The following is a 23,041-nucleotide window of genomic DNA, read 5'->3' as shown; positions in this document are numbered from 1 at the left end:
AGGTCTCACTAACTCCAAAACTCATCCTCTGCAATATTATTTGTATTTCTCAACATCAAATAAAATGATTCTGATTCCTCTTCCATCTTACCACACAGAATCTCTGAGGGAGGAAAAGAAAAGAATCAGCATTTTCTGAGAACAAATTATGGTGACTGGCAAATGTTTTCTGTAAAGGGCCAGATAGTCAATATTTTAGGCTTTGTGGGCCATACAGTCTCAGCTGTAACTACTCAACTCTGCCCTTGCAGCACAAAAGCCAAAGACAATATATAAGCAAATGAGTGTGGCTGTGTTCCAATAAAATTGTATTTTAAAAAACAGATGGTGGTATGATAGCATCAAAAAGAAAAAAATAATTAGGAATAAATTTAATACAGGAAGTGTAAGACTTGTACAACGATAACTACAAAACATTATTGAAATAAATTAAATATGACCTAAATAAATGGAAAGATATGCCATGTTCATGGATTGGAAAACTTAATATTGTTAAGATGGCAATACTCTACAAAATATAGATTCACCGCAATCCCTAACAATGGATCTCTATCCAAGTCTAAGCAATCCCTATGAATTTCTGGTTTTCAGAAATTAACGAGTTGATTCTAAAATTCATATGGAAGTGCAAGGGACCCAGAATAGCCAAAACAATATTGAAAAAGAAGAACCAGTTTGGAGGACTTATACTTCCAGATTTCACTTACTCCAGGGCTGCATTAATCAAAACAATGTGGTATTAGCATAAGGCTAGACATATAGATTAATGCAATAGAACTGAGAGTCTAGAAATAAATCCTCACATTTGGTCAATTGTTTTTTGAGCAGGATGACAAGATGCTTTGATGAGAAATAAACAATCTTTTTAACAAATGATTCCAGGATGCCCTTGGGTGGCTCAGTTGGTTAAGTGTCCCACTCTTGGTTTCGGCTCAGGTCATGATCTCAGGGTCATGAGATCGAGCCCCGTTGGGCTCCACGCTGATAGTGGAGACTGTTTAAGATTCTCTCTCTCTCTCCCTCTACCTACCCCCCGCTCCTGGCTTGCACACACACTCTCTCTCTTTCAAAAAAAAAAAAAAATTGACAACTAGATACCCACATACATATTAAAGAATGAAGTTGAACTCTTATCTCACACTAAATATAAATTAACTCAAAATGGACCAAAGACCTAAGTGTAAGAGCTAAAACTATAAAACTTTTAGAAAAAAACGTAGGAGTAAATCACTGTGACCTTAGATTAGGCAATATTTTCTTAAGCATGTTCCAAACGCCCCACCTCTTAATACCAGTGTCTTTGGGGAGTAGGATGTCAACATCTGAATTTGGGGGACACAAATATTTGGACCATAGCAGGGGTCCAGCATAAGAATCCCTGAATTCTAATCCCTTTAGGAAGACCCTCAAAATAGTCAAATCTCTGTCAGCTTCAAAGATCTACTTAGAAGATTATTTAGCATTGCTCAGAAATCCCATCCAATATTTAACAACGTTCCCTCTCAGCAAACTACTCCTTATGTCTTTGTGAGGATGGAATGAAAGAGCAGTGAGTACAATATGGTCTGCCATCGGGAAAAGGAGAAACAGAAATAGTCAGAGCTTTGAAAATCTGCTGGCACCTAAAGAGTCAGCTTTCAGGTTCCAAAGGCAGGAAGGGAGTCACTGGAGTCTATACACTAGTCCTCGTTTGCACTGATGGGGTGTCCCTGCCATAGAATGAAGTGACAGCTAGGTTTTTCTTTTTTCAATTCAGCATTGTCCTGTGCAGAGAGTACAGAAGTGAAGGAATTTGGAGAAATAATCAAACTGCCAGCTACTGAGAGAGGGGAGAGAAGATAGAGAAATGTCAGTAAAAGCATCGGGGGGAGGCTTTGTTGGTCCTGGAGTTTGACTTGCTGCCGCCCCCACTGATCTTCCCCAACACTGTGAGCAGGAGGGAAATCCATCTCTCACAGAGGCTGCATCAGAGAGCAGAGAAATAGCATCTCGATGCCAACGAAGCATACTGGATTGGGGGGAAAACAGAAGTGGGTAATCAGAGGGCTGGGTCATCGACATAAACACTCAGGACAAAGCCATATTTATGGCTTTAGTTAGCCCAACAGATAATTTCCTGGCTTTGAAAAGTGGTACTCAACTGGATAGAAATTTTATATACAGTAAGGGTAAGATGGTGGACTTAAATCTTTCCTCTATCCCCAGAAAAGCCACATTAAAAGCACTCCAGAGTGTAGGAAATAAGATATTTAACAGTCTCCTCCTATTCCCAAACCCAATTTAATCTTGCTTTGGTGCAGCTATCCCCGGCTCCCAGGCACAGGGGAGGGGAAGACTGCATACTCAGGACGGAGGACAGCACCCCCCCTCAATCTGCAGCTACCCTGCAATCAGCCTCTATTGGGGTGAGCATTGACATTTAACGGTACAGAGGACTAATGAGTCTCTAAAGTTATCCAGTAACTCCACGTATATTGTATAAACAGGAAAACAGGGAGATAATACATTCCTACCATTTGCTTCTCTCCCACTGGTGTGCTATCACTATAACATCTGATACTACTACTCCAGCTATTAAAACAACGATTCTCTTTATGTGGCTTATTTCCCAATAAGCCAAAACTAATATTCTCACCACTTTGGGACAATTCAACCTTCCTTCAAGAAAGGGATAGGAATCATTATTCTGCTAATACTTCTCTCTGCCCCAGATTTTTTAAGAAATGGGAAAATAGGCACTGAAAGGTCAGAACACTCATACAGCATCTCAGCCAATGCAGCATAAATCAATAACACAGAGAGGGCTAGGAAAAATATAGCTTCATTGCTCCTATAACACTTTATTACACTAATTTGTCTATATTCTTGTCCCTACAAATATCTGTGGGCATTATTCATCCTAGTTTCCTCAGCCACAGCCCAGTCACTCACATGCAGTAGGTGCCTGAGACTTGATTCTTGAATGAATGAATGAATGAATGAATGAATGAATAAATGAGCATGTGCCCAAGTGAGTGCAAGCACATAAAGAGAAATCAAAATGGATTGCTCATGGTTCTAATTTCCTTGGAATCTCCTTTGTTTCTAAGTACAGAAATATTAGTAGTTTCCATGGGGCTCAATGTTCAGCTCAAACTGACATTTACAGAGGGTAGGTAGAGAGAAGTGCACTGGACATTTTAACACTTCTCCCTTCTCTGAAATCCAACATGATTGCACTTAAGATTGGTAGCATTTTTATGAAAGTTAATTGCAACAGTACCTGGTAAATGTCCCATATACATTTATTCTATCCTCTGGATGGGCTGAGGGTTAGTATGTTGGTATGATGGGTTGAGTATTCTGTGAAAAGCAACTCCTAGAGAGCAGGTTCTGACTTGAAATCCTCTGGTGCTCCCCCATGGAACCCAGCAAAGAACTAGACACACATAGAAGTTATAACCATGTGCTGAATTGAAGAACTGTCAAACTGAGTCAAGTCCAAGGTCTACCCAGTTCCACAGCAATACCAGAAATGGACAGCTTCAAACAACAGACTTGTTTTCAACAAGGCTTCCAGACTTGTGTAATGTTGCTGGTTAATGTTGAAAGATAACTAACAAGTAGTATCTGTCTTGAACAACAGCCTCAAGGCACAGGGTTGGAGGACACATCTGTTGTCCTTGTTGGCGATCTTAATACATGAGAGATGTCCATTGCAATATTTTAATCCCATCATCCATCTTTAACCATCCTATTTAAAATAGCTTTGCCTGCTTTAGTTTTTAATGCATAGCGCTTACGGCCACATGTGTGTTTATTTGTGTGCTGTTAGTGTCCCCTGTAATGGAACTCCATGGAAAGAGGGTGTCTGCTTTATTCTCCACTCTCCCCACCACCCACCATGCCTGGGAAAGAGCCTGTCATGTAATAGGTTTTCCATAATTATTTATTTAGTGATGCTGCTGAATTTACAAATGTTCACTCATGAAGAATCAGGCTTTCAGATAAAGCAGAGAGGTCCAGGAATGTGTTAACTGCTTGACAAGTATCACACGCACGCATGCGCACATCCACTAAGCTGAAGCAGGAGTTTTCAGGAAATGGACACCTAGAGCCAAGGGAATATATTTTTCTGACAAAAGCCTCATCTAGTGACCAGTAGGAAGAAACAGGGCCAATCAGTATAAAAGATCTGGAAAGAGACTTGCTGCATTCTACTAAGACTAAAAAAGAAAGTGGCAGTGGGGGGTGGGGGGGATTGCTGCAAATAAGCCATATGGGGTAGAATGCCATGGAACTTACAGCAGATGGCACTAAAATATTAAACTAACATTTCCTTATGCTCCAAGCTGAGCTCTATGTTAATGCTGATTAGGAGAGTCGGTCTATTTTAAAACATTCAAATGAAAAACGAATGCTGTACTGTTAAATCACTCTGCTAAAAACAACTCCAAGCATTAGCATCTAATGTGCTTTCACACAAGCGATATGTTAATATTATTCAGGCAAGGTTACGTCGAACAAAACCACCCAGAATAAGAGAGAGAGAAAAAAAGCCCACAGTCTCATGAATCTGTTCAAAAAGAAGCTCAGTGTGGTAAAGCCATGAAAATCGGCTTCTCTGATCTCCATAGCAACAGCTGCAACCCTCAGACAGACACTTCAGAAACCAGATTTGTTTTTCTCTTTTCCAAGTACCTTTGCATGATATTTTTGGATAATGTTGAAATACAACTGACACTGCAGAAGGGGTAAACACGCTGCCTGTTCCAATTGCTTCAGTATTAGGGTGGCTTGTCATTTTCTCCTTAACCCACAATGTGAAAGCACTGTCGTAGTGTGGCACCCAGCTCTCCGGGGATACCCCAGAAAAATACTGTCAACTGAAAGTCAGGCTTAATAATATTTATAGGCTGGCATGAGCTATCCAGTTGGAGAAGAAGATATTCTCAAGATTTATAAACTATGCAAAGTAATAAGCACACTATCTATCTGCTTTGCAAATATTATTTAAGGCTTCCACCTAAAAAGAAGCCATAGAACATTTGTTTTCTCACTGAATTTGAGGTATGGAGTCCATCCAATCCCAGTCAGCTCAGCAAGTCAGAGAAAGAATTAAAAATAGAACCATGTAAACAGGGGTGCACTGAAGAACTCTTTCAACTATTCCGTATGGTTGAAAATTTTTATAACAAGATATTGGGAAAAAAGGAAATATATCTGATCATCATATAATACATAAATCAAAGGAACTTTCCATTGTTCCAGGTTCTTATTACAGTCAATGTAGTGGAAAAATAAAAGCTGAGAGGTATTTGCTCATTGGCTAGTTAAAAGTGACCCACTGAAGGGGTGCCTGGCTGGCTCAGTTGGTAGATTGTGGGACTCTTTTTTTTATTATTATTATTTAAAGATTTTATTTATTTATTTGACAGAGAGAGACACAGCGAGAGAGGGAACACAAGCAGGGGGAGTGGGAGAGGGAGAAGGAGGCTTCTCGCTGAGCAGGGAGCCCGATGCGGGGCTCGATGCCAGGACCCCGGGATCATGACCTGAGCCAAAGGCAGATGCTTAATGACTGAGCCACCCAGGCGCCCCGAGTGTGGGACTCTTGATCTCGGGGTTGTGGGTGTGAGATTACTTAAAAAATAAAAAAATAAAATCTTAAAAAAAGTGACCAACTGAAAAAAAATGGAGGATTGAGAGAATTTGAATATGAATATTGAGAGAATTTCAATATGAATATTAAAGGGAGGTATTTGTTTTATTAGATATAATAATGGTCCCATAGTCACATAAGTAAATATACCTATTTTTAGAGATATACACTAAAGCATTTAGAGGTAAAATATCTTGATGGCTGTGACTTAATTTTAAAATGCTCCCCTCAAAAGTAAATAAAATAAACTGAAGAAATGGTAAGGATGGATAAATTTTGTTGATTCATATGTGGGAGTTCATTATAGTATTTTCTCCAATCTGTATGGAACTTTCTATAATAATCTATTTTAAGTATCTTTTAAAAAAGAACCATGAGTACTCATTTTCAAATCATAGGTAAGAGTTAAGTGTTTGAAGAGCTGACCATAACCTTGTCTTCTTTAAAGGATAATTAAAATTCATACTAGTTTATGGATGACAAGTTTTTGTCAGTGCCTATGAAATATCCTGTATGGATTTTTGGATTAATTGATGCATAATCATTTTTGAAAGTATGAAAATGGTGGAGGGGTGCCTGGGTGGCTCAGTTGGTTGACTGTCCGACTCTTGGTTTTGGCTCAGGTCATGATCTCAGGGTTGTGGGATCGAGCCCCGCATCAGGCTCCACTCAGTGCGGAGTCTGCTTCAGATTCTCTCTCCCTCTGCCCGCGCACCCCCCCCCTTCCCCGCCCATGTGTGTGAGCGCTCTCCCTATCTAAAATAAATAAATAAATCTTGTAAAAAACAGTGGAAAAGGAAGATGAAGCAAAATGCACTACACAGGCAAGATATTACAAGAAACCTTCATAGGTGGAGATAGAAATTCTGTGTAAATCCTGCCCCCTTCCCAGTGCCAGTCCACCTGCCTGTAAGGGACTGCATAGACGAGACTGCCCTGAATTGCAAGCACACCAAAACTTACTTCCCACTTGGGATTACTGAAAGCATATAACAAAAATGGAAGAGCTTTTTGAGAGAAATGGCAGTCATCTGAAGCATTTGATGTAAGAAACAAATCCTCAAGAGCATGTTTATCCATTTTAAAGAGGTTATTCCATGTTTATCACTGTGAGAATCTAGCTAAACCTTTTCCCCAAACATTATTTCAAATATTCCTAAAGAATCTGATTGTTCAGAAGGTAGCTTTCCATTAAAATACATCATAGGGCTGAACTTCCTTTGTGTGTAGAGTTACACTTTGGGAAATGGGAAAGAAGTCTTGTGCAATTCTAAGCTTGCCGTGAATTCAGTCCCTTTTAAAGGAAAGTAGCCTTAATGGTTCTGCGAAAGCTGCTGGTCATTCTTCTGTGTTGGGAGAAAGCCATCCTGCTTGCCTGAGACCAGTGTTGGGGGCTTGAGCTAAATGCTGATGAGAGGCAATAATGTCTCTGTGACAGGTGAGTATCGATGGTCATGAAGCAGCCCACTCGGATCCTCCCCAGCCCGGGGAGCAGTAATGCTCAGTGCGCAGAAGGAAGATGGGCTGCTGATGGAGCTCAGGTGCCACAAAGACCTGCCAGGCTGCCAGCCTCTAAGGCCAGGGGGCTGATCCACCGAGGAGAGCCCACCCCTGCTGCCTCACATTTCCCGTAGCCTTGGCAACTGCCATTACTGACTATAATCTGGGTGCACAGCCTGATCTAGCACAGAAAACACAATCCAACCGTATGTGATAGTAATTGCTGCCATTTACACTGTGTGCCAGGTCTTCTACTAACCTAAGCCCCTGAAAACAGTATTTAATGAATTCAACTTAATCTCCTTACTATTCTAAGGAGTAGGAATTATTATTTTACAGATGAGGCTTGGGAACTTTCAGGCCAGCAACTGGGGGACTGGGGTTCAAATCCGTATCCGTCTATTCCAGAACTCATGCCTTAGTCACTACGTAATACTGCCTGTCTCCATATCAACCTTAATAACAAGCCTTGTTTTAAACTGGGTTCTGCTGTGTTCAAAATAACAAGAAGCGTTCACTGCAGAAAGTTTTTCCATTTTAGAGGGGTTATAAACTTTCAATAGACTGGACTTGTACAAATTCCATAGGCTCAGCAAAGAAAGACTGAACACAGGCCTACAGTGATGGCATCTTCTGCTTTGTCAACTCAAATCTATTATTGGCTACGTCAGCTGAACCTCAGAAAAGCATTTTTCTCTGCTGACTCCATTGGCCCTTTCCTGGGATGATCACTCCAGGAGTGCACAGCCAAGAGGTAAATGCTCTTCATGAGTAACAGTAGGGGATCCACACACAATATTCTCTTCTTAATTGGCCTATTATTCTTTAAACTTTCACTGGACTCAGTACATTTAAATGAGCTCTTGGGAAAGAGCACAGTTATAAAGCACCCTGACATACAACAAAATCCCATAATATACTTCAGTGTCTTTACCTACATGTCTGGAGTCACTATTCATTTATTCATCAAATGTTTATTGTGTCCCTACTACTTACCAGGCACCACTGTAGGCCCTGGAGACACAGCAACAAATCAAGGTGTGTGATGTTAACTTCAAATCTACGTGGGAGAGACAAGCAATAAACAAATAAACAAATGCACATATAATATAGTGGGTAACGTTAACAGCTATGAAATTCTAAAACAAGAAATAATTGTGCAAGAAGTCTGCAATAACTACTTAATGCTCACTGAATTTCTAGTGTGCCCCATGCTTCAGCAGACAGTCATGTTACTAGTTCTGGCCAATGGGCCATAAGCAAAAGTGGCATGTGTCATTCCTAGGAGGAGGCTTTGAAGAACTAGCACGCCCCTCCAGCTTTCTCTTCTCCTGGCGTGACAACCTGGGAAACTATTTGTTGATATTCAGTGGCATAGGTGAGAAGGAGCTTGGATGCCTTTGTAACTGGACAAAAAAGAACCCCACCAACTGGCATCAGATTTCGTATAAGCCAGAAATAAATATTTGTTAGCTAAGCCGTTGAGATTTGGGGGTTTGTTACTCCAGCGTGGGCTGACTAACAGAGTCAAAAAACTACAAAATGCCAGAGTCTGGGGAGAACAACAAATGGGACTAAAGATTCAGGGAACTGTATACCATAGTTGGGGTTAACTCAATGGCTGCAAACCTTGCAAAGACATTTTATAGATCACCCTGGGGGAGTCTAAAAAATTCTGATGTAGGGACATTACACCCAAAGATTATACTCTGGGATATTAGGGTGGAGCCTAAGCATATATATTTTAGGTAAAAAACCAATACTCAACAGAAGAAGGCTTTAGGAAGCCTTCCCAGAAGGAACCTGTCCCACAATATGCTTGGGAAGGAGCTTATTAGTGATATCAAGTCCACTTCCTATAAATCACTGGAAAGCAGCCAATCAAACTCTGACATATTAAGAAAACCTATAAACTTATTAATTGAAACTTTATGAAAGAAGATGTTGCAGAAAGATTTCCTGCATTAAATCAGTAACTGGGCTAGATTCTTCCAAAATCCCTTCTCATTGTATAATTATTATTAACATAAATATTTAAGTAGTAATAAAATGAAAACATAATTACTTAACCTAAATGTTCTCAATTAATCCTCACAAGAATCCCGTATGCAGGTACTATTCTCCCCTTTGAACAGATGAAAAAATTGAAGTGCAGACAGGTTAACTTGCCCAAAATTACACAGCTAGTAGTAAGTGGTAGAACTAGGATCCAAACCCAGCTGGCCCCTGAGTCCTTGTCCCAGTGAAGAGAAGGATATACAATCAACGTCATACTGAATCCAGAGAAGGGGAATCTAAACAAGAGGTCACCAGAGAGGGAAGGACCTCGGGCATAGCTCAGGGATTCTGCTGCTGAGGATCCCTGTCCTTAGAGAACAGTTCACAGGTCACAAAAGTGAGATGGAAATTTCCAATGAATCATCCAGTCTTCTTGTTCTAATTCTGTATCAGGCAACAATGAACTGATGATCCCCACACTAGGATGGCGTTCCCCTGGTACCTGTCCAGTGTAAGTTTAGAAAGGGCATTCTGGTTGAAACCAGATTCTAATATGTTTGTGTCTCAGAACACATACTGCTGAGAATGGAGTCTTAGACTGAGGAAACTTACTCCCTAAAACTGGACTAGTCTTACCCTAAGGTGGCTCATTCTGGAGATCTGTTGCATAGGAGGAATCACACACTAGCTCACCAACACATGAAAAAGAATTGGTTTATCAAATTACACCTGTATGGTACACCCTAAGAATAAGGGAAGCATGAAGAACTCCAAGGACCCAGGACACAGGGAATGCATGTTTGAAAGGGAAGCCAGGAGAGCTCAGGAGCACTGGAGCCTCAAGTAGCTGAGGGAGATTGCTGAGAGATAAAAGAGTGGCGGGAGGCAGGGGACCTCAAGATACTGTGCCTATTTCCCAATTTTGCCTAGGGCTAGCCCTAGACACAGGGCTCTAGTTCTCTCAGCAGTTTATCTCACAAAAACTTCATATGCTTCTGCTCTGATAAACCTGATGGCCACCACAAGGGTTACTTCTTACTTTGCACAACTCCAGAAAGATTTCCTGCTACTCACCTTGTGGTTATTAAAGATCTGTTTGGTTTTTATGATAATATTTCACTAAGTAGCAATACAATGTCTTGAGGACAGGATTGTTTTTTTCTAATAGGTTCAGAATTATACAGCAGTAATTTTAGCAGTAGGACTAATTAGCATCAGCAAAGGAGAGTACAAAGTAAAAAGGTGTGGAGGAGAAGCAAGACATAAAATCGTGTGACTATGGGACATATGTTCCAACATTCTAACAACAGGTCTTTCCCAACCTCATGTTACATCATGGGTTAGCATACTAGTCAGGATGAGGCTAGCTATAGTAACAACCCCAAAATTTCAGTGGCTTCACATGGGAGAAATTTATTTTGAGCTAACTTAATAGATCAATGTGGTGTTGGGACCTAGGTTCTTTTCCCCTTGTCATCTCCTAGATGTAAAACCTTTAAGGAGGACGAGGCACAACTACGTCTTCAACATTGCCCCAGATGTGACCCACTTTGCTTCCATTCACATTCCATTGATAAGAATCAGGCATCTAGCTTCACCTAGATGCAAGGAGGTCTGCGAAATGCGGTGCTGAACTAAGCAGCCACTTCCCAGAAATGACTCTATACTATGGAAGAGAAAGTATTAACTTGGTGGAAAGTTACCTAGCTTTACCTGTTACAAAATAGGCATCATATAAATTATAAGAACAAACATTATATACAGTTGGAAAGATAAAACTTACAATTCAAGTAAATGATCTGTATCTCATCCTAGAGTCATATTAGTCCAGATACGACAGATGAACAGTAAGGTTGAATTCTGAAACGTCTCTCTTCACTACGACTTTGCTCTCAGCCTCTATGGTTTGGCTCAGGGACTTCTCAAGCAAGGAGTCCTCTTGTGTTTTCAGCCACACTAATGCGATGTGAGGGAAAGGTGTGGTATCCACAGGAACGAGAATGGAAACCATGAGAGGCTTTAGAAATCAAAGTCAAAGCCAAGATTTTTGGCTTTGGAATTAGAGCACATCTTTGCAGAATATATAAAATCTACCCCAAATTTCAAGATTCTGTTCAGAGGAATAAAAGAGGGCCTAAAAATGTGGATCCCAACAAAGGGAAGAGAAAGAAAATAAAAGGGACAAATTGACAATGAGGCCATTTTACCTGTATCAAAATTATCTAGAATCAAATTACTTGTGACTTTTTTTTTTAATTTCCAACACTGGAGAGAACTATGACTTCATATAAAACTGATTCACCATCAGTTGACTAACCTAAAATTAAAGAAAAATTAAATCCTTTCCAGGTAACTGGACTAAATTTCCAGCTGACTGACAATGCTAACACTTGACCTAGCTGCACATAGTGTGTACTATTCTGAAAGTCCTATTTATGTCCATATACACTAATGATAGTAAATCTTACATCTTCAAATTCTAGAGTAACTTGACATAGAAAAGTTTTAGATTTTCTTACAAACAAGTCAACTACTTGGAAATCAATTTAGTTGGAAAAGGGCTCTGGATGAGAGTCAGATCTTATTTCAGATCCTGGTTCTTCTAACCCTGAAATATCACCTGGAACAATTACCTATACATCAATCTTGGATTTCCATTTAAAACGAGGGCATTGATCCAAAAACTCCTACTAGTAGGAAACTGGTTCACAAATTCTACATGGTATTATAGTTTATGGTTTGGCACAGGCCAAATGGTATAACTTAAAATTAATTCTGGTAAAAACTAAGCTACCCATTGGGGAATACCTTTTGAAACTCTGTCCTCGTGCTTGTTCCAAGGAAAATATGGATGATGATTTAACTGATCAATCACCCCATAAATGGTCCAGCCATTTAGCCATCCAGTGGACACTGTAAAATCATTCAAAGACATATTTTCTTACATCACAACCCAAGAGATCTGTGCATGTCAAATCTGGTGGTTTGAGATGAGGTTAGAAAGTAAAGGTTGGATATTTTCATCACAACCACTGGATGGCAACAGACATTAACACTGAGTTGAGATAATCAATACGAAAACCACTCTTCTGCTTTACTTGATTTCCTCTGCACTTTTAGATGTAGAATCAAATCTCCATGAGGCATTAGGGGGAGGTAAAAAAAAAAAAAAAGTGAGTTTGGAAGTAAAAGAATTAGTTTGGGGACACATCATCTGCTTTTGCCAGTGATTTGTGTGTAGAAAAATCCCCCATGATTTCAGTGTTCGGCCAAGAGTTGTAAGAAAATGAGCTAACTGCCAGAAGAAAAGACGTAAGCCAGAATGCTGTATTTACCATAATCTGCAGCTTTCAACTGAATTATTTATTAGTGGTAGTGACATCTTTATCGTGTGTAAGATCAAGCTTGTAACTCCTCATTTGTGCCTGGTACAACCTGTGCCTGGGGCTCAACCCCATCCTCAGGCCCTTTCTCTCTCCTATGATTTTTCCAAGCTATAAACAGAGACCACCTGGAGGACTCTTTTGACTCAGGAGGCCCTAAACTACTGGGAATGGGAATGCTTAGCTATCTGTGTTCCCACCATGTCCTTCTGGGGTCTTTGTTCTGGAGGCTTTGTGAGGTGGCAAGATGTTAGGAACATCCTCCAGAGTGGGCTGCCAAGACTCACATTATCACCCCTCTACTTCTCTCCCATGAGGAGGTGGAAGTCTCAGAGTTAACAGTATAAATTTCATTGTAAAGCCCTCATATGAACCATTTTAACTAATATCTGAGCCCAAACAGAAAAGCCAACTTTCAGGGAAAGAAAAGAAAAGAAAAGAGAGGGGAGGGGAGAGGAGGGGAAGGAGGGGAAGGAGGGGAGGGGAGAGGAGGGGAGAGAAGAGAGGAGGGGAGAGGGGAGGGGCAGAAGAGAGGAGGGGGAGGAGGGAAAGGGAAGGGGAGAGGAGAGGGAAGGGGAGGAGAGGGGAGGGGAGGAGAAGTTGGGCACTACAGGAAAAAACTGCCAAAGATTACCCTGAGTATTTTGAAAATTCAGCCTCAACACAGTCCCTCAAACAATAATTCTCAAATTCTGGTGTGCCTAGGGTTCCCTGGGACCTACTTAATGAAGCAGATTCCTCAGCCCCTCCCTAGGAGATTGTGGGGTGAACCTAGAAATTTGTATTCTAACAAACAGCTTCTGATACAAATGGTCCAACAACAACACTTTGAGGAACACTGTCGAGAAAAACCGAACAGTTTCACTGAGCACCTCATCCTCTCTCCCTACCAACTGACCCAAAGCTCCACAAGGAGAGACAATTCCTGGATCAATACTTCACCTGGCAGAAGAGGACTACTGCCTCAGGCCTAGGTCATTTCAAACCTAGAAGGAGCGTGACAAAAATAGTGTTGACTCCGAAAGCCCCGAGCAATCACAGATAGACCATGGTCAGCTGGAGCCTTGAGATGAAGTAACCAAACCCAGTGGTGCACTTGTCCCTACTTCAGACCCCAATTTGAGTGTTTGCCTTAAAGCCACCTTTTTCTCTGACTTTAACCTCTGCTCTCTGGCAGGCTGCTATCTTTTCTTTGCCTGTTAGTATAACTTTTATCCATATTTGGGACTGTACTTCAGGCTTTCTGAGGTTTTTATAAGTTCCTAGCCCTAGCCAAACTTGCACCTAATTCTATTTAGATAAGTGACTTGCTTGTCCACAATCCCTGCCCCCCCCTTACTACATGCCTTATTTAACCTCCACAGGTACCATATTTGACCCTCATTCCAGCTCCAGTCTCAGCCACCCAAACATCACGGTCATCTAAACACACTGATGACCATTAGACCCCCAGCAGCTTGGCCATGGAAATATACTAGATACAGAGGTCAAACTGTGAGAGAGTATTTCAGTGCTGTCATCACTCAAATGGATGGTTTTCTTACAGTAGACACAAAAAAGGGTTCAATGACTCATGAAACAGCACTAAGTTTAGGGTTATTTTTTCCCCATTGTAAATGTTTTTGCATCTACTTGTAATCATCATGGTGACTGAAAACTAAAAGATAACTTGAGAGATATTGGGAATCAAGTCACCCCAACCACCCACCCAATGCCTCAGTGAGTCCTGTGAAGTCAGTCTGCAAAGTTCCATCCATTCCTCTCCATGTGCATGGCTACCACCCTGTCCCAGTCACTGTCATCCCATACCCGAACTACAGCCATGGCTTCCTCATCAGTCTTCCTGCTTCCACACTTGTCCTCCTCCAACCCCTTCCCCGGACAGCAGCCAATGTGACTTTAAAAAAATGGAGAGCAGGTCATGTTACTTCCTAGTTTAAAACTCTTTTGGTGGCTTCTCACAACGGTTGGTATAAAGACCAAACTTTGCACCCTGGGCTGGGTATGAAAGGGCACTGCCAACCTTCCAATCCCATTTCTTGCCACTGTCACCTTGGCCTACCACACTCCAGCTATGCAGACCTTTTCTTTTTTTTCAGTTTCTAGAATGACCCCAGAACTTTCCTCCCTCTGGCCTTTTGTATTTTCTATTGTTTGGAATTTTCTTTAATCATCTCTTGCCATAGTTGGCCACGCAGTTTCCTCCTTCTCTGACCTTCCTACCTAAAAGTGACTACCACGCTACCACCAGGTACTCTTTCACTCTCACACATCACTCTACTGATTTCCTTCTTAATTGAAACCTCCCTGTCTCCACCAATGTAAGCCCCATGAGGGGTGGATTCATGTCTGCCTTGGTCACCATTATATTGATAGCATCAGGCATGTAGTATACCTTACTGGTTGAGTCAAAAGAAGGATGAATGAATTGGTAAGGTCTTGCTCTTGCAAGGCTGGCATAACATTAGGTAAAATTTATTTCATTCTATATTAGAGTGTTCTGTGGGATTGCAAAGATAGAATCCAGAAGTACAGAGACTGTATCTGTGAGTATCTCACCCAGACTTTAGTGGAAGGTGAAGTTAGCATTTAAAAGGGATTTGAGAATCATCTGGAGTCAGTCTTGGCTCTGACAATTAGAAGTATGTAAATTATATCCTCCAAGCTGCATGATTATATCAGCAAGAAAGGATGATTTATGTGAGGGGTAAAGGGGCTAGATATTGAATCAGGATCACCATTATTAGTGTCATTATTTCTTAGAGGCACCATAATGTTTGCCATCTGTGAACTCTATCTCTACAGGCAAGTTCAAGGTTGAATTGAATCCATCTTAGGAGCTAATCTATGCCCCATTCTGTGCCCAGGCAAAATTTACGAGGGAGTTGGGGTTTACCATGTCCCAAAAACTGACACTGAAATATTACAGAGGTATAATAACCACTTCAGAGCTATACACACACCCTGTTGAAATATCAAGAATATCTGTCCCTAGAAATAATAAGCTCTGGGGCCACCCAGATTTAGAGCAATTTTATCCAAGCCTGAGAAGAAAACCTCCCCTGTGTTTTAAAGTCACCATTTAAAAAACATAGGTCAATAAGCAATCTGGGACAATGCTAACCTTGTGACTACTTCAGAAGGAAAAGCCAGAGAGGTGAGCTGCTTACCAGCAGCCTCATTTGGGATGCCTAGGCCAGGACAGCACCTTCTATTGATGGGCAAAGTCTCACAAAAGCAGCTTAATTGTTTTGAATAGTCTAAGATGGAAGGCTCAGTGTCTCCATCTAAGTAGTACATTGCATATGTCCTCAGAGAAGCCAAGCTTTATCCATCAGTTACTGGTGCATCTTGTTGAAAGCTGGCTCGGGGGCAGCAGCTACAAGGGAAGGGGCCTAAGTCCTCAGGCTGGTTCTGAGATCTGCACTGTGAAAGATAGAGACTTTCCAAGAATCTTTACAGACTGATTTAAGAATTTGGTCTCGTGAAAGCAAATAAATATGGGACTAGATGTTGATGACTTGTTTTTAGAATTATAAGAAGAAAAGTAAATGGGTCACACTTATTTTGGTTCCTTCAAATATTTTAGGACAGGAGTGATATCTGGCCTAATAATGAGAAGCAATAATAAACACCATAAACGTTAGGTCTATTTAGAAGACCTCCATCTGGTAGCCTTCCAGCAAATCATGCCCCCAAGGAGGAGATCAGCTTTTCCCTGTCACGAGGGGCTTAGCCTGGCAAGCTCAGGCTGCTGCAGCTGGTGATCACAAAGGGAAGGTACAGAGGCCTGCTTCCCAGGGCACAGGAAGGGATGGAAACAGCTGAGTGCCCCCTCTCTCCAATTAAAAAACAACATATGCCTCGGGGATGCTCACCAAGGTGGTTTTTTACTACAGGTCTGGGCTGCCAGCTCATCTGCTTACAACCCAAATTCTCTTCAGCATGCTTATTGAAAGCACAGGTTTGTGCCCTGATGCATTCGGATTCTGCAGTCCTGGCGCAGGAGCAGAGTGGGGACCTTCATTTGTCATCAGTACTCCAAGAGGTTCTGAGGAACCTGGTGCTTGGGCAATACTCTGGGGACCACTGGCTTGAACCAACATTCCTCAGACTGGTGTCACTAGATGCATGCTTGAGAGGGTTGCAAAGAGAATTTTCACATTTTGTATTTCTATTTTAATAATCTTTCAAATGTTAAGAACATTCTGGGGGTGCCTAGGTGGCTCAGTTCGTTAAGCATCTGCCTTCGGCTCAGGTCATGATCCCGGGGTCCTGGGATCGAGTCCCAGATGGGGCTCCCTGCTCAGTGGGGGGGTCTGCTTCTCCCTCTCCCTCTGCCCACCCCCCCAACCCTGCCTATGTTCTCTCTTTCTCACATAAAAAAAAAATCTTAAAAAAAAAACCACTCTGGATCATTTAGATAATTTTATAACCAAACATTGCCACAAGACTTCCCCTAAGTGTTTATATTCATGTTGTACTTTTAACCATGTCTCAGGCTAGTGAGTTTTTATTTAGATCCAGAACTGATTTGAATGTTTAAGCCAAAGTGAAGCCCAAATGATACCCCGTCATTAGCTCAGAAAGGGCATAAAGGAAGGAAAGGAGCAGATTTTGACAAATAACATCAACGGATTACATTTGGAGGGTCTAAGGGATGTCCAATCAACAGTGGGGAAATGGGCTTGGAGCCCAGGAGAAGAATTCTCCAAAGCCAGAGATCTGGGATGTGCTACCCATAAGGCAGTGGCTGAAAACCTGTGTGGGTGACAGCAAGGAAATGAGGGACAAAGAAAGACAGGGACAGAACTCAGAGGCAGAGGAACTGGAAGAAAGGTAGCAAAAAAGACGAGGAAAGAGGTCAGAGAGTAAGGGCTGGAGCAGGAAGGGGAAACACCAGGGAGATAAGGGAGGAAAAAGTTCTAAGAAGGAGAGAACAGTGTTCATGTGAGTGGGTACTGTCCCTAATTTTACTGTCACAGGAAGCAAGTTACAAAGCAGTCGTCCGACGTGATATCACTTCTGTGGTTACAACTTATATATGCCTGAATACTTGAAGAAGATTTCTGAAAGGCATCAGAACAACAAAACCAAAACAAAAGCCTGTGAATATCTCCGAGAATTAGATCAGGAGGGCGGAGTAGGGGAACTGTAACTTTTATTTGGCACCATTTCATTCAGTTTGTATTTATTGTTATCAACGTACACTAGTTTCTCACTAATGTTTTAAGGACTGGCCAGCAATATGATCTTAAATTACCAGAGAGGATAAGAAAAATGAGACTTGAGGGGCGCCTGGGTGGCTCAGTCGTTAAGCGTCTGCCTTCGGCTCAGGTCATGATCCCAGGGTCCTGGGATCGAGCCCCGCGTCGGGCTCCCCACTCAGCGGGAAGCCTGCTTCTCCCTCTCCCACTCCCCCTGCTTGTGTTCCCTCGCTCGCTGTGTCTCTCTCTGTCAAATAAATAAATGAAATCTTAAGACAAAAAAAAGAAAGATGAGACTCAAAAGAGGCCATGACCTTTATCAGGATGGTTACAGGTAGGAATGTGAAAGCTGGCTGCAGGAGTCTAAAACACTGCTTCTCAGGCTTTGCCAGATATAGGAATCACTAGGGGATCTTGTTAGAATGCAGATTCTGACTCCATAGGTCTGGGATGGAGTGAGATTTCTAATGGGCTCCCACATACGACCCACGTGGCTGGTCCAAGCACCGTACTTTTGAGTTGCAAGGTAAAGAAATCAGAATGCAGGGAGTGGATGTGAGCATGAAGAGACCACTATTTCCCAAAAAGTGTTCCCTAGAAGAGGAACCCTGAGGAACACGCCAATAAAAAAATTCTGCAATTAAATAGGTTTGGTGAATTCCACACAGCTATCCTGATGAGTCACACTGGGTGTCAGTGTTTTATTGAGATTCTCTTGCTTGGCTTTTCACTCGATGTCCCTGACAGTCAGGGCTAACCTTGCAGCACTGAGAACTTCTCTACGCTCTCAGAATCTGATGCTCCTAACAGGCCTTCCTGGAAGGTGTGGGGGAGCAGAATGACAGGGTAACGAGAGTTCAGGAGTGAGCACAGGGGGGAAACTGGAAAATGACAAACTGCATTTTGTCTCCAGTGCAACAGCACCAGAAGCCTCTGAAGAGCGAAAAAGCTCCAAAAATAGACCTTAGGAGGCCATGTGTCCCAGGAAACCCTGGAGCTCCTTGACAGCTCATACTCTGATGCCATCAGATATTCGCCAGACCTTATTCTAAATATTTCTGGACCTTTCTGCAACTCAGCTCAGCATCAGCCGCACAGCTCCAAAGCCAGAGAGAGAAGCATACTGTGAATACCTGAACTGGAATGCATTTATACTGCCAGAGGATTCAGTGGGCAAGAGCAGGCGACCACAGAAGCCGCCCTGCCCTCACTGCTGCCAGAGTCCTGCTTGACCTGAGCACGATCCTACCGTCCACTGACAGTGATTAAGAACAGCCGGGGGGAGGCCGCGTGGCACTGATCCTCCCACCTGCTGAGATGGAGCAGGTGAGACCAGGAGGAACCTCAGAGCTCCAACAACATGCTGGCAGCACTGAGTCATCCTCCCAAGACCTCTGGTGCTTGGCTGCCCCAGCACAGCCTTTCAGACTCTCTCTACAGAGAATGCAGCTGAGCAGTCAGTTCCGGCGGGAGACTGGAATTTAAAGGACCCCTCAGGGCAGGGAGCAGAGGTTATTCACCTTGGCAGGCCTGACTCGTTTGAAAAGACTGCCACTCTCTACTCTCTCATGCCTAAAATGCCAAGAGGGTCCAAGCCATATGGGACAACTCGTACAGAGAGGAGAACGGCACCAGGATTGGCCAGAAAAGATGCTCAGAAGCCTTTGCGTTCGCAGCTGCGGTTTCCCTTCGCCTTCGCCCTTCATCAGACGTCTGGTCACTCTTGTCGGTCCCAGCTGTCGCACTTGTCTCTCAGATTTACTAGGGAGAGAAATGGGCCTGCACAATTTTCTCCTTATTAGCCTTCCGATGTATTTGCTTCTGAGAATACACATATTTGAACAGCACTGCACACATGGTGACTCTTTCAGGGACATTATTTGGGGGATAAGATGGAAACACATGTCCGTTCAAGTACAGTGATGTGAACTTGTACTCAGCAAGACACAAGTTCCACCGCTTCAGGACCAAAAGGGATGGAAGATTGTTCATGCTAATGCCATTTCCCGGGGCTCCCTGCAACTTGCAGGGTCCTTCCCCATCATAGTCAGACTGGAAGCAAAAGAATCCAAAATTGGTTTTAATCTTCACCTAACAAACACACCTTCCCACTGCTAAATCTGTCATCAAATATCCTCACGATTGCACGCACTAAATACACTTTAAACTCTCAGGGAAGAGTTATTTGGGAAATCAAGAGTCAATTCTACGGGACACTACATGATGCCATGCGTCTAAACCACCAAGCAACCACACAGGAGGGTTATCTTTTCATCACATCCCTCTTGGTTCTCCTGTTCCAATGTGTTAAAGAATTTAGAAGCTGGCCTCCAATCTACAATGGGAAAGATCTGCCCTCTATTTTTATATGAAACACTTTAATTGCTAACAATATCACTGACATTATTAGCATATACACAGGAAGGAGGGTATATCCTTGAAATCACTTATCCCCCAAAGGCAAAATACTTTGAAAGAAGCAAAAGCAGAGGAGATCAGTGGGAGGGGACTTTGAATAAAGTTGTGCTTTGGTGTTTTGAAGTTCTACCTGAGTGTTCTCCACCCAGGGGCTGAAGACCTTCCCTCCCTTCACTCAATGTAGCCCATGAACTAGACTGCACAGGGCCTAATTTATTCACTGACTCTTTGCTTCCTTTCCTGAAGTCCGTAATCCAGTTGCAGTGAGGTGTGGTAGATGATTTGGAAAGAAGAATGCTACACATTCATCACATACAATGTCTAAGATAAAATAACACCTTCCTTTTCTCCTTCATTTGAAGACTTCAACTCAAGACTTCTCGTAGGAAAAGTAGAATGGCCAAATTAAAATCATTCTTAAATTATGCTTGACTTTAAAAATTAACTTAGGTCTTGCTGAAGAACAAGAAAAATTCCGGAATTAACTTTGGTCCCTGTCTTTCCTGACTGGCCAGGACACAAAAAAATTTGGACTTACCAAGGTCCAAATCCCTTGTTCCTTGGGTAAGAGAAAGGAAGGTGCTAAGGTCCATGTGGCCCAGGTAAGACCCAGTTTGGCTTGTGAAATGGATGTGCTGACTATGGTGGGTTCCAGCCCCTACACGGATGGAGCCACTCCCCATCACTCAGGGATGGGAAGATGGAAATGAGCAACCATCCCTTCGCAGGTGAGGAAATCCAACCCAGGGACGAAAGGAAGGATGCATTCACTCCATCCAAGAGATCTCGGAGTGTACACACAAGTGCTCATTACTGGGGACGCGGGGCTTCAGCCGGCCCAGCGCTGCCGCGTGGAGCACCAGACTCTGCCACCGAAGTCCCGGCTGCGAATCTGCCTCTCCCCATCCTCCCCTGGTTGTTCTCTGTCAACTGTTGGACCAGCCAGGACAGGGCAACAGGGCCGGGCTTGAACCGCCCCTCTGCGGAACACTTCAGAGCGCCCAGGGAGCACTAAGCAGACAAGGTGCTGCAGTGAAGAAAGCTGTCACTTTACCTTGTTGCTTACTGAAGAACAGCGGAGGGGGGGCGACGCCAAGACCTCGCGGCTCCGTGCCGTGCGTGGCCGCCGGGCTTTGGCTGGAACTCGCGGCTTTGGCAGGTGTCCCCTGGGCGGTGGGCCCCTCGGGCGGCGCCGGGGCTCCGTCCCCTGAGGGCAGCTCGGGGCCGGTGTGGGGGGGTGCCGCGGGGAACTTGAGGAAGGGGCCGGGGTCGGCCAGGCCCTGGCGGCTGGCTGCGCCCTCCTCGGCCCGGGCGCCCGGCTCCTCCCGGATGGCGTCCAGGGCGCCTGGCTTCATCGGGGGCGAGTCCTGCTCCCGCTTGGGGCTCTCCTCGGAGGCGGAGGACGCGTCGCACGACTCGATGATGAGCTCGCTGTCCAGCTCGGCCTCGCGTTCCTCCCTCAGGATGCTGTACTGGATGGACGGCGAGGCCGGCGACGGCGGCGGGCCGCCCACGTGGCCGAAGGTCACGTAGCCCGAGGGCAGCGCGTCCTCGGCGGCCAGGGGGTCCTCGGACACCAGCTCGATCTCCGAGTCGCCCGACTCCGCGCTGCTGGCCTCGTGGTCCAGGGGGCTGGGGATGGTCGGCAGCCCGGACCTGGCCTTGGCCTCGGGCCTGTTGGTCACCTGGCCCGCCAGCCGTGGGCTCTCCGTTGTTTCATAGGATAACCCCTTTGCTTCTTTAATGGCAGTGATCAGCTCATCCTCGGAGATGCTGCATTTCCCCTGGGATTCTGCAGCAGATGGTTCTGTCGTCCCACAAAGCGAACAAAGAGCCAGAGAGGCACACACACGGACAGACAGATGGACACAGAGAGAAGAAATAAAACAAAATTCCATTAGGGGAGATGTTTTCTTGTTGCTTGAGAAACACATATCTCATTAGCACAAAAATAGTCTGTTTCCAGGGCTATGCTGAAAAGGCAGGCCACCTGAAGGAAAAGGCTAATTACTGTTATGGCCCAATTAATCAGTGTTTTACATACCTATCTATCTTCATCTAGCTACTTAAAAAAATGACAAAGCACTTTCTTAGCAACAGTCCCTCAGTTGGTTTTTCTATTTCAGTGTGGCAAAGATTCTAGAAGTCACAGTTTTAATTTCTGATTCATTCTCTCAGGGAAGTTTTCCAGGTTCACAGATTTCATCAGGTAATCTGATGTACAGAACTCTCTATTTTGGCCCACCAATATCAACAAATCTGAAAAATCATCCATTACTCCTTACCCATTGCTTTTCATGTTCCCTCCTTCAGTAAGACAAAGAAAGCTTAGTCTGGATCCTTATATACAATTTGATATCTGAGCTTTACATTTCCCATAAGAATCAATACCTTTACTCTTTTTCAGTGGAAAGTGTAACAAAGTAGAGCAATATAAGAGAAAATTTTTGCCAGTTCTACTGAGCAGGCTGTGAAGATGACCATAATGCACAATGCCCCTGGGCTTCTAACGATGGAGCCCACTATCATTCATTTTCCTCTCTTCCCTTCTTGAGAAGAACAAAACCCAAGAGTCACCCCCAATCCCCTGGGTGAATGCCTGCCTTCTGCCTGATGTTTATCCAGATGGCCGGAAAACTTCACCAGCAATCTTGCTGATATTTCTCTCCCTTAGATGAGACCACCTGGGATCACCATGACGACAGTTTTTGGGAGCTTGGTTTTTCCCTTGCCGTACAGCAGGGCCTTATTTCAGAATATTCCAGACAGTGGTCTCCGGCCCTTTTATAAGCAAGAAATACTTGTCATTTCTCCGAAGCTTTGAGGTCACTGATTTGGGGGGTGAGGGGAGCAGACTATGGCTAGGTAATCTGTTGCCTTAGGATTGTGGGAGA

General features: G+C 43.5%; 1 protein-coding gene across 1 annotated transcript in view; it reads right to left on the bottom strand.

Moving 5' to 3' along the window:
* RTN1 (reticulon 1) overlaps positions 1 to 23,041 on the bottom strand; it is a 201,713-nt gene that overhangs the window by 66,103 nt on the left and 112,569 nt on the right. The window contains exon 3 of the mRNA XM_006730042.3: positions 21,202 to 21,954. Coding sequence (XP_006730105.2) covers positions 21,202 to 21,954 — 753 coding nt within the window. The remainder of the gene's footprint in view (positions 1 to 21,201; positions 21,955 to 23,041) is intronic.

Source organism: Leptonychotes weddellii, chromosome 9 (genome assembly GCF_054177405.1).
Source record: "Leptonychotes weddellii isolate Sample4059 chromosome 9, ASM5417740v2, whole genome shotgun sequence".
In the NCBI taxonomy this organism is placed as follows: Eukaryota; Metazoa; Chordata; class Mammalia; order Carnivora; family Phocidae; genus Leptonychotes; species Leptonychotes weddellii.
The sequence above is the reverse complement of the archived record's forward strand: the minus strand, read 5'-3'. Positions and strand labels throughout refer to the sequence as shown.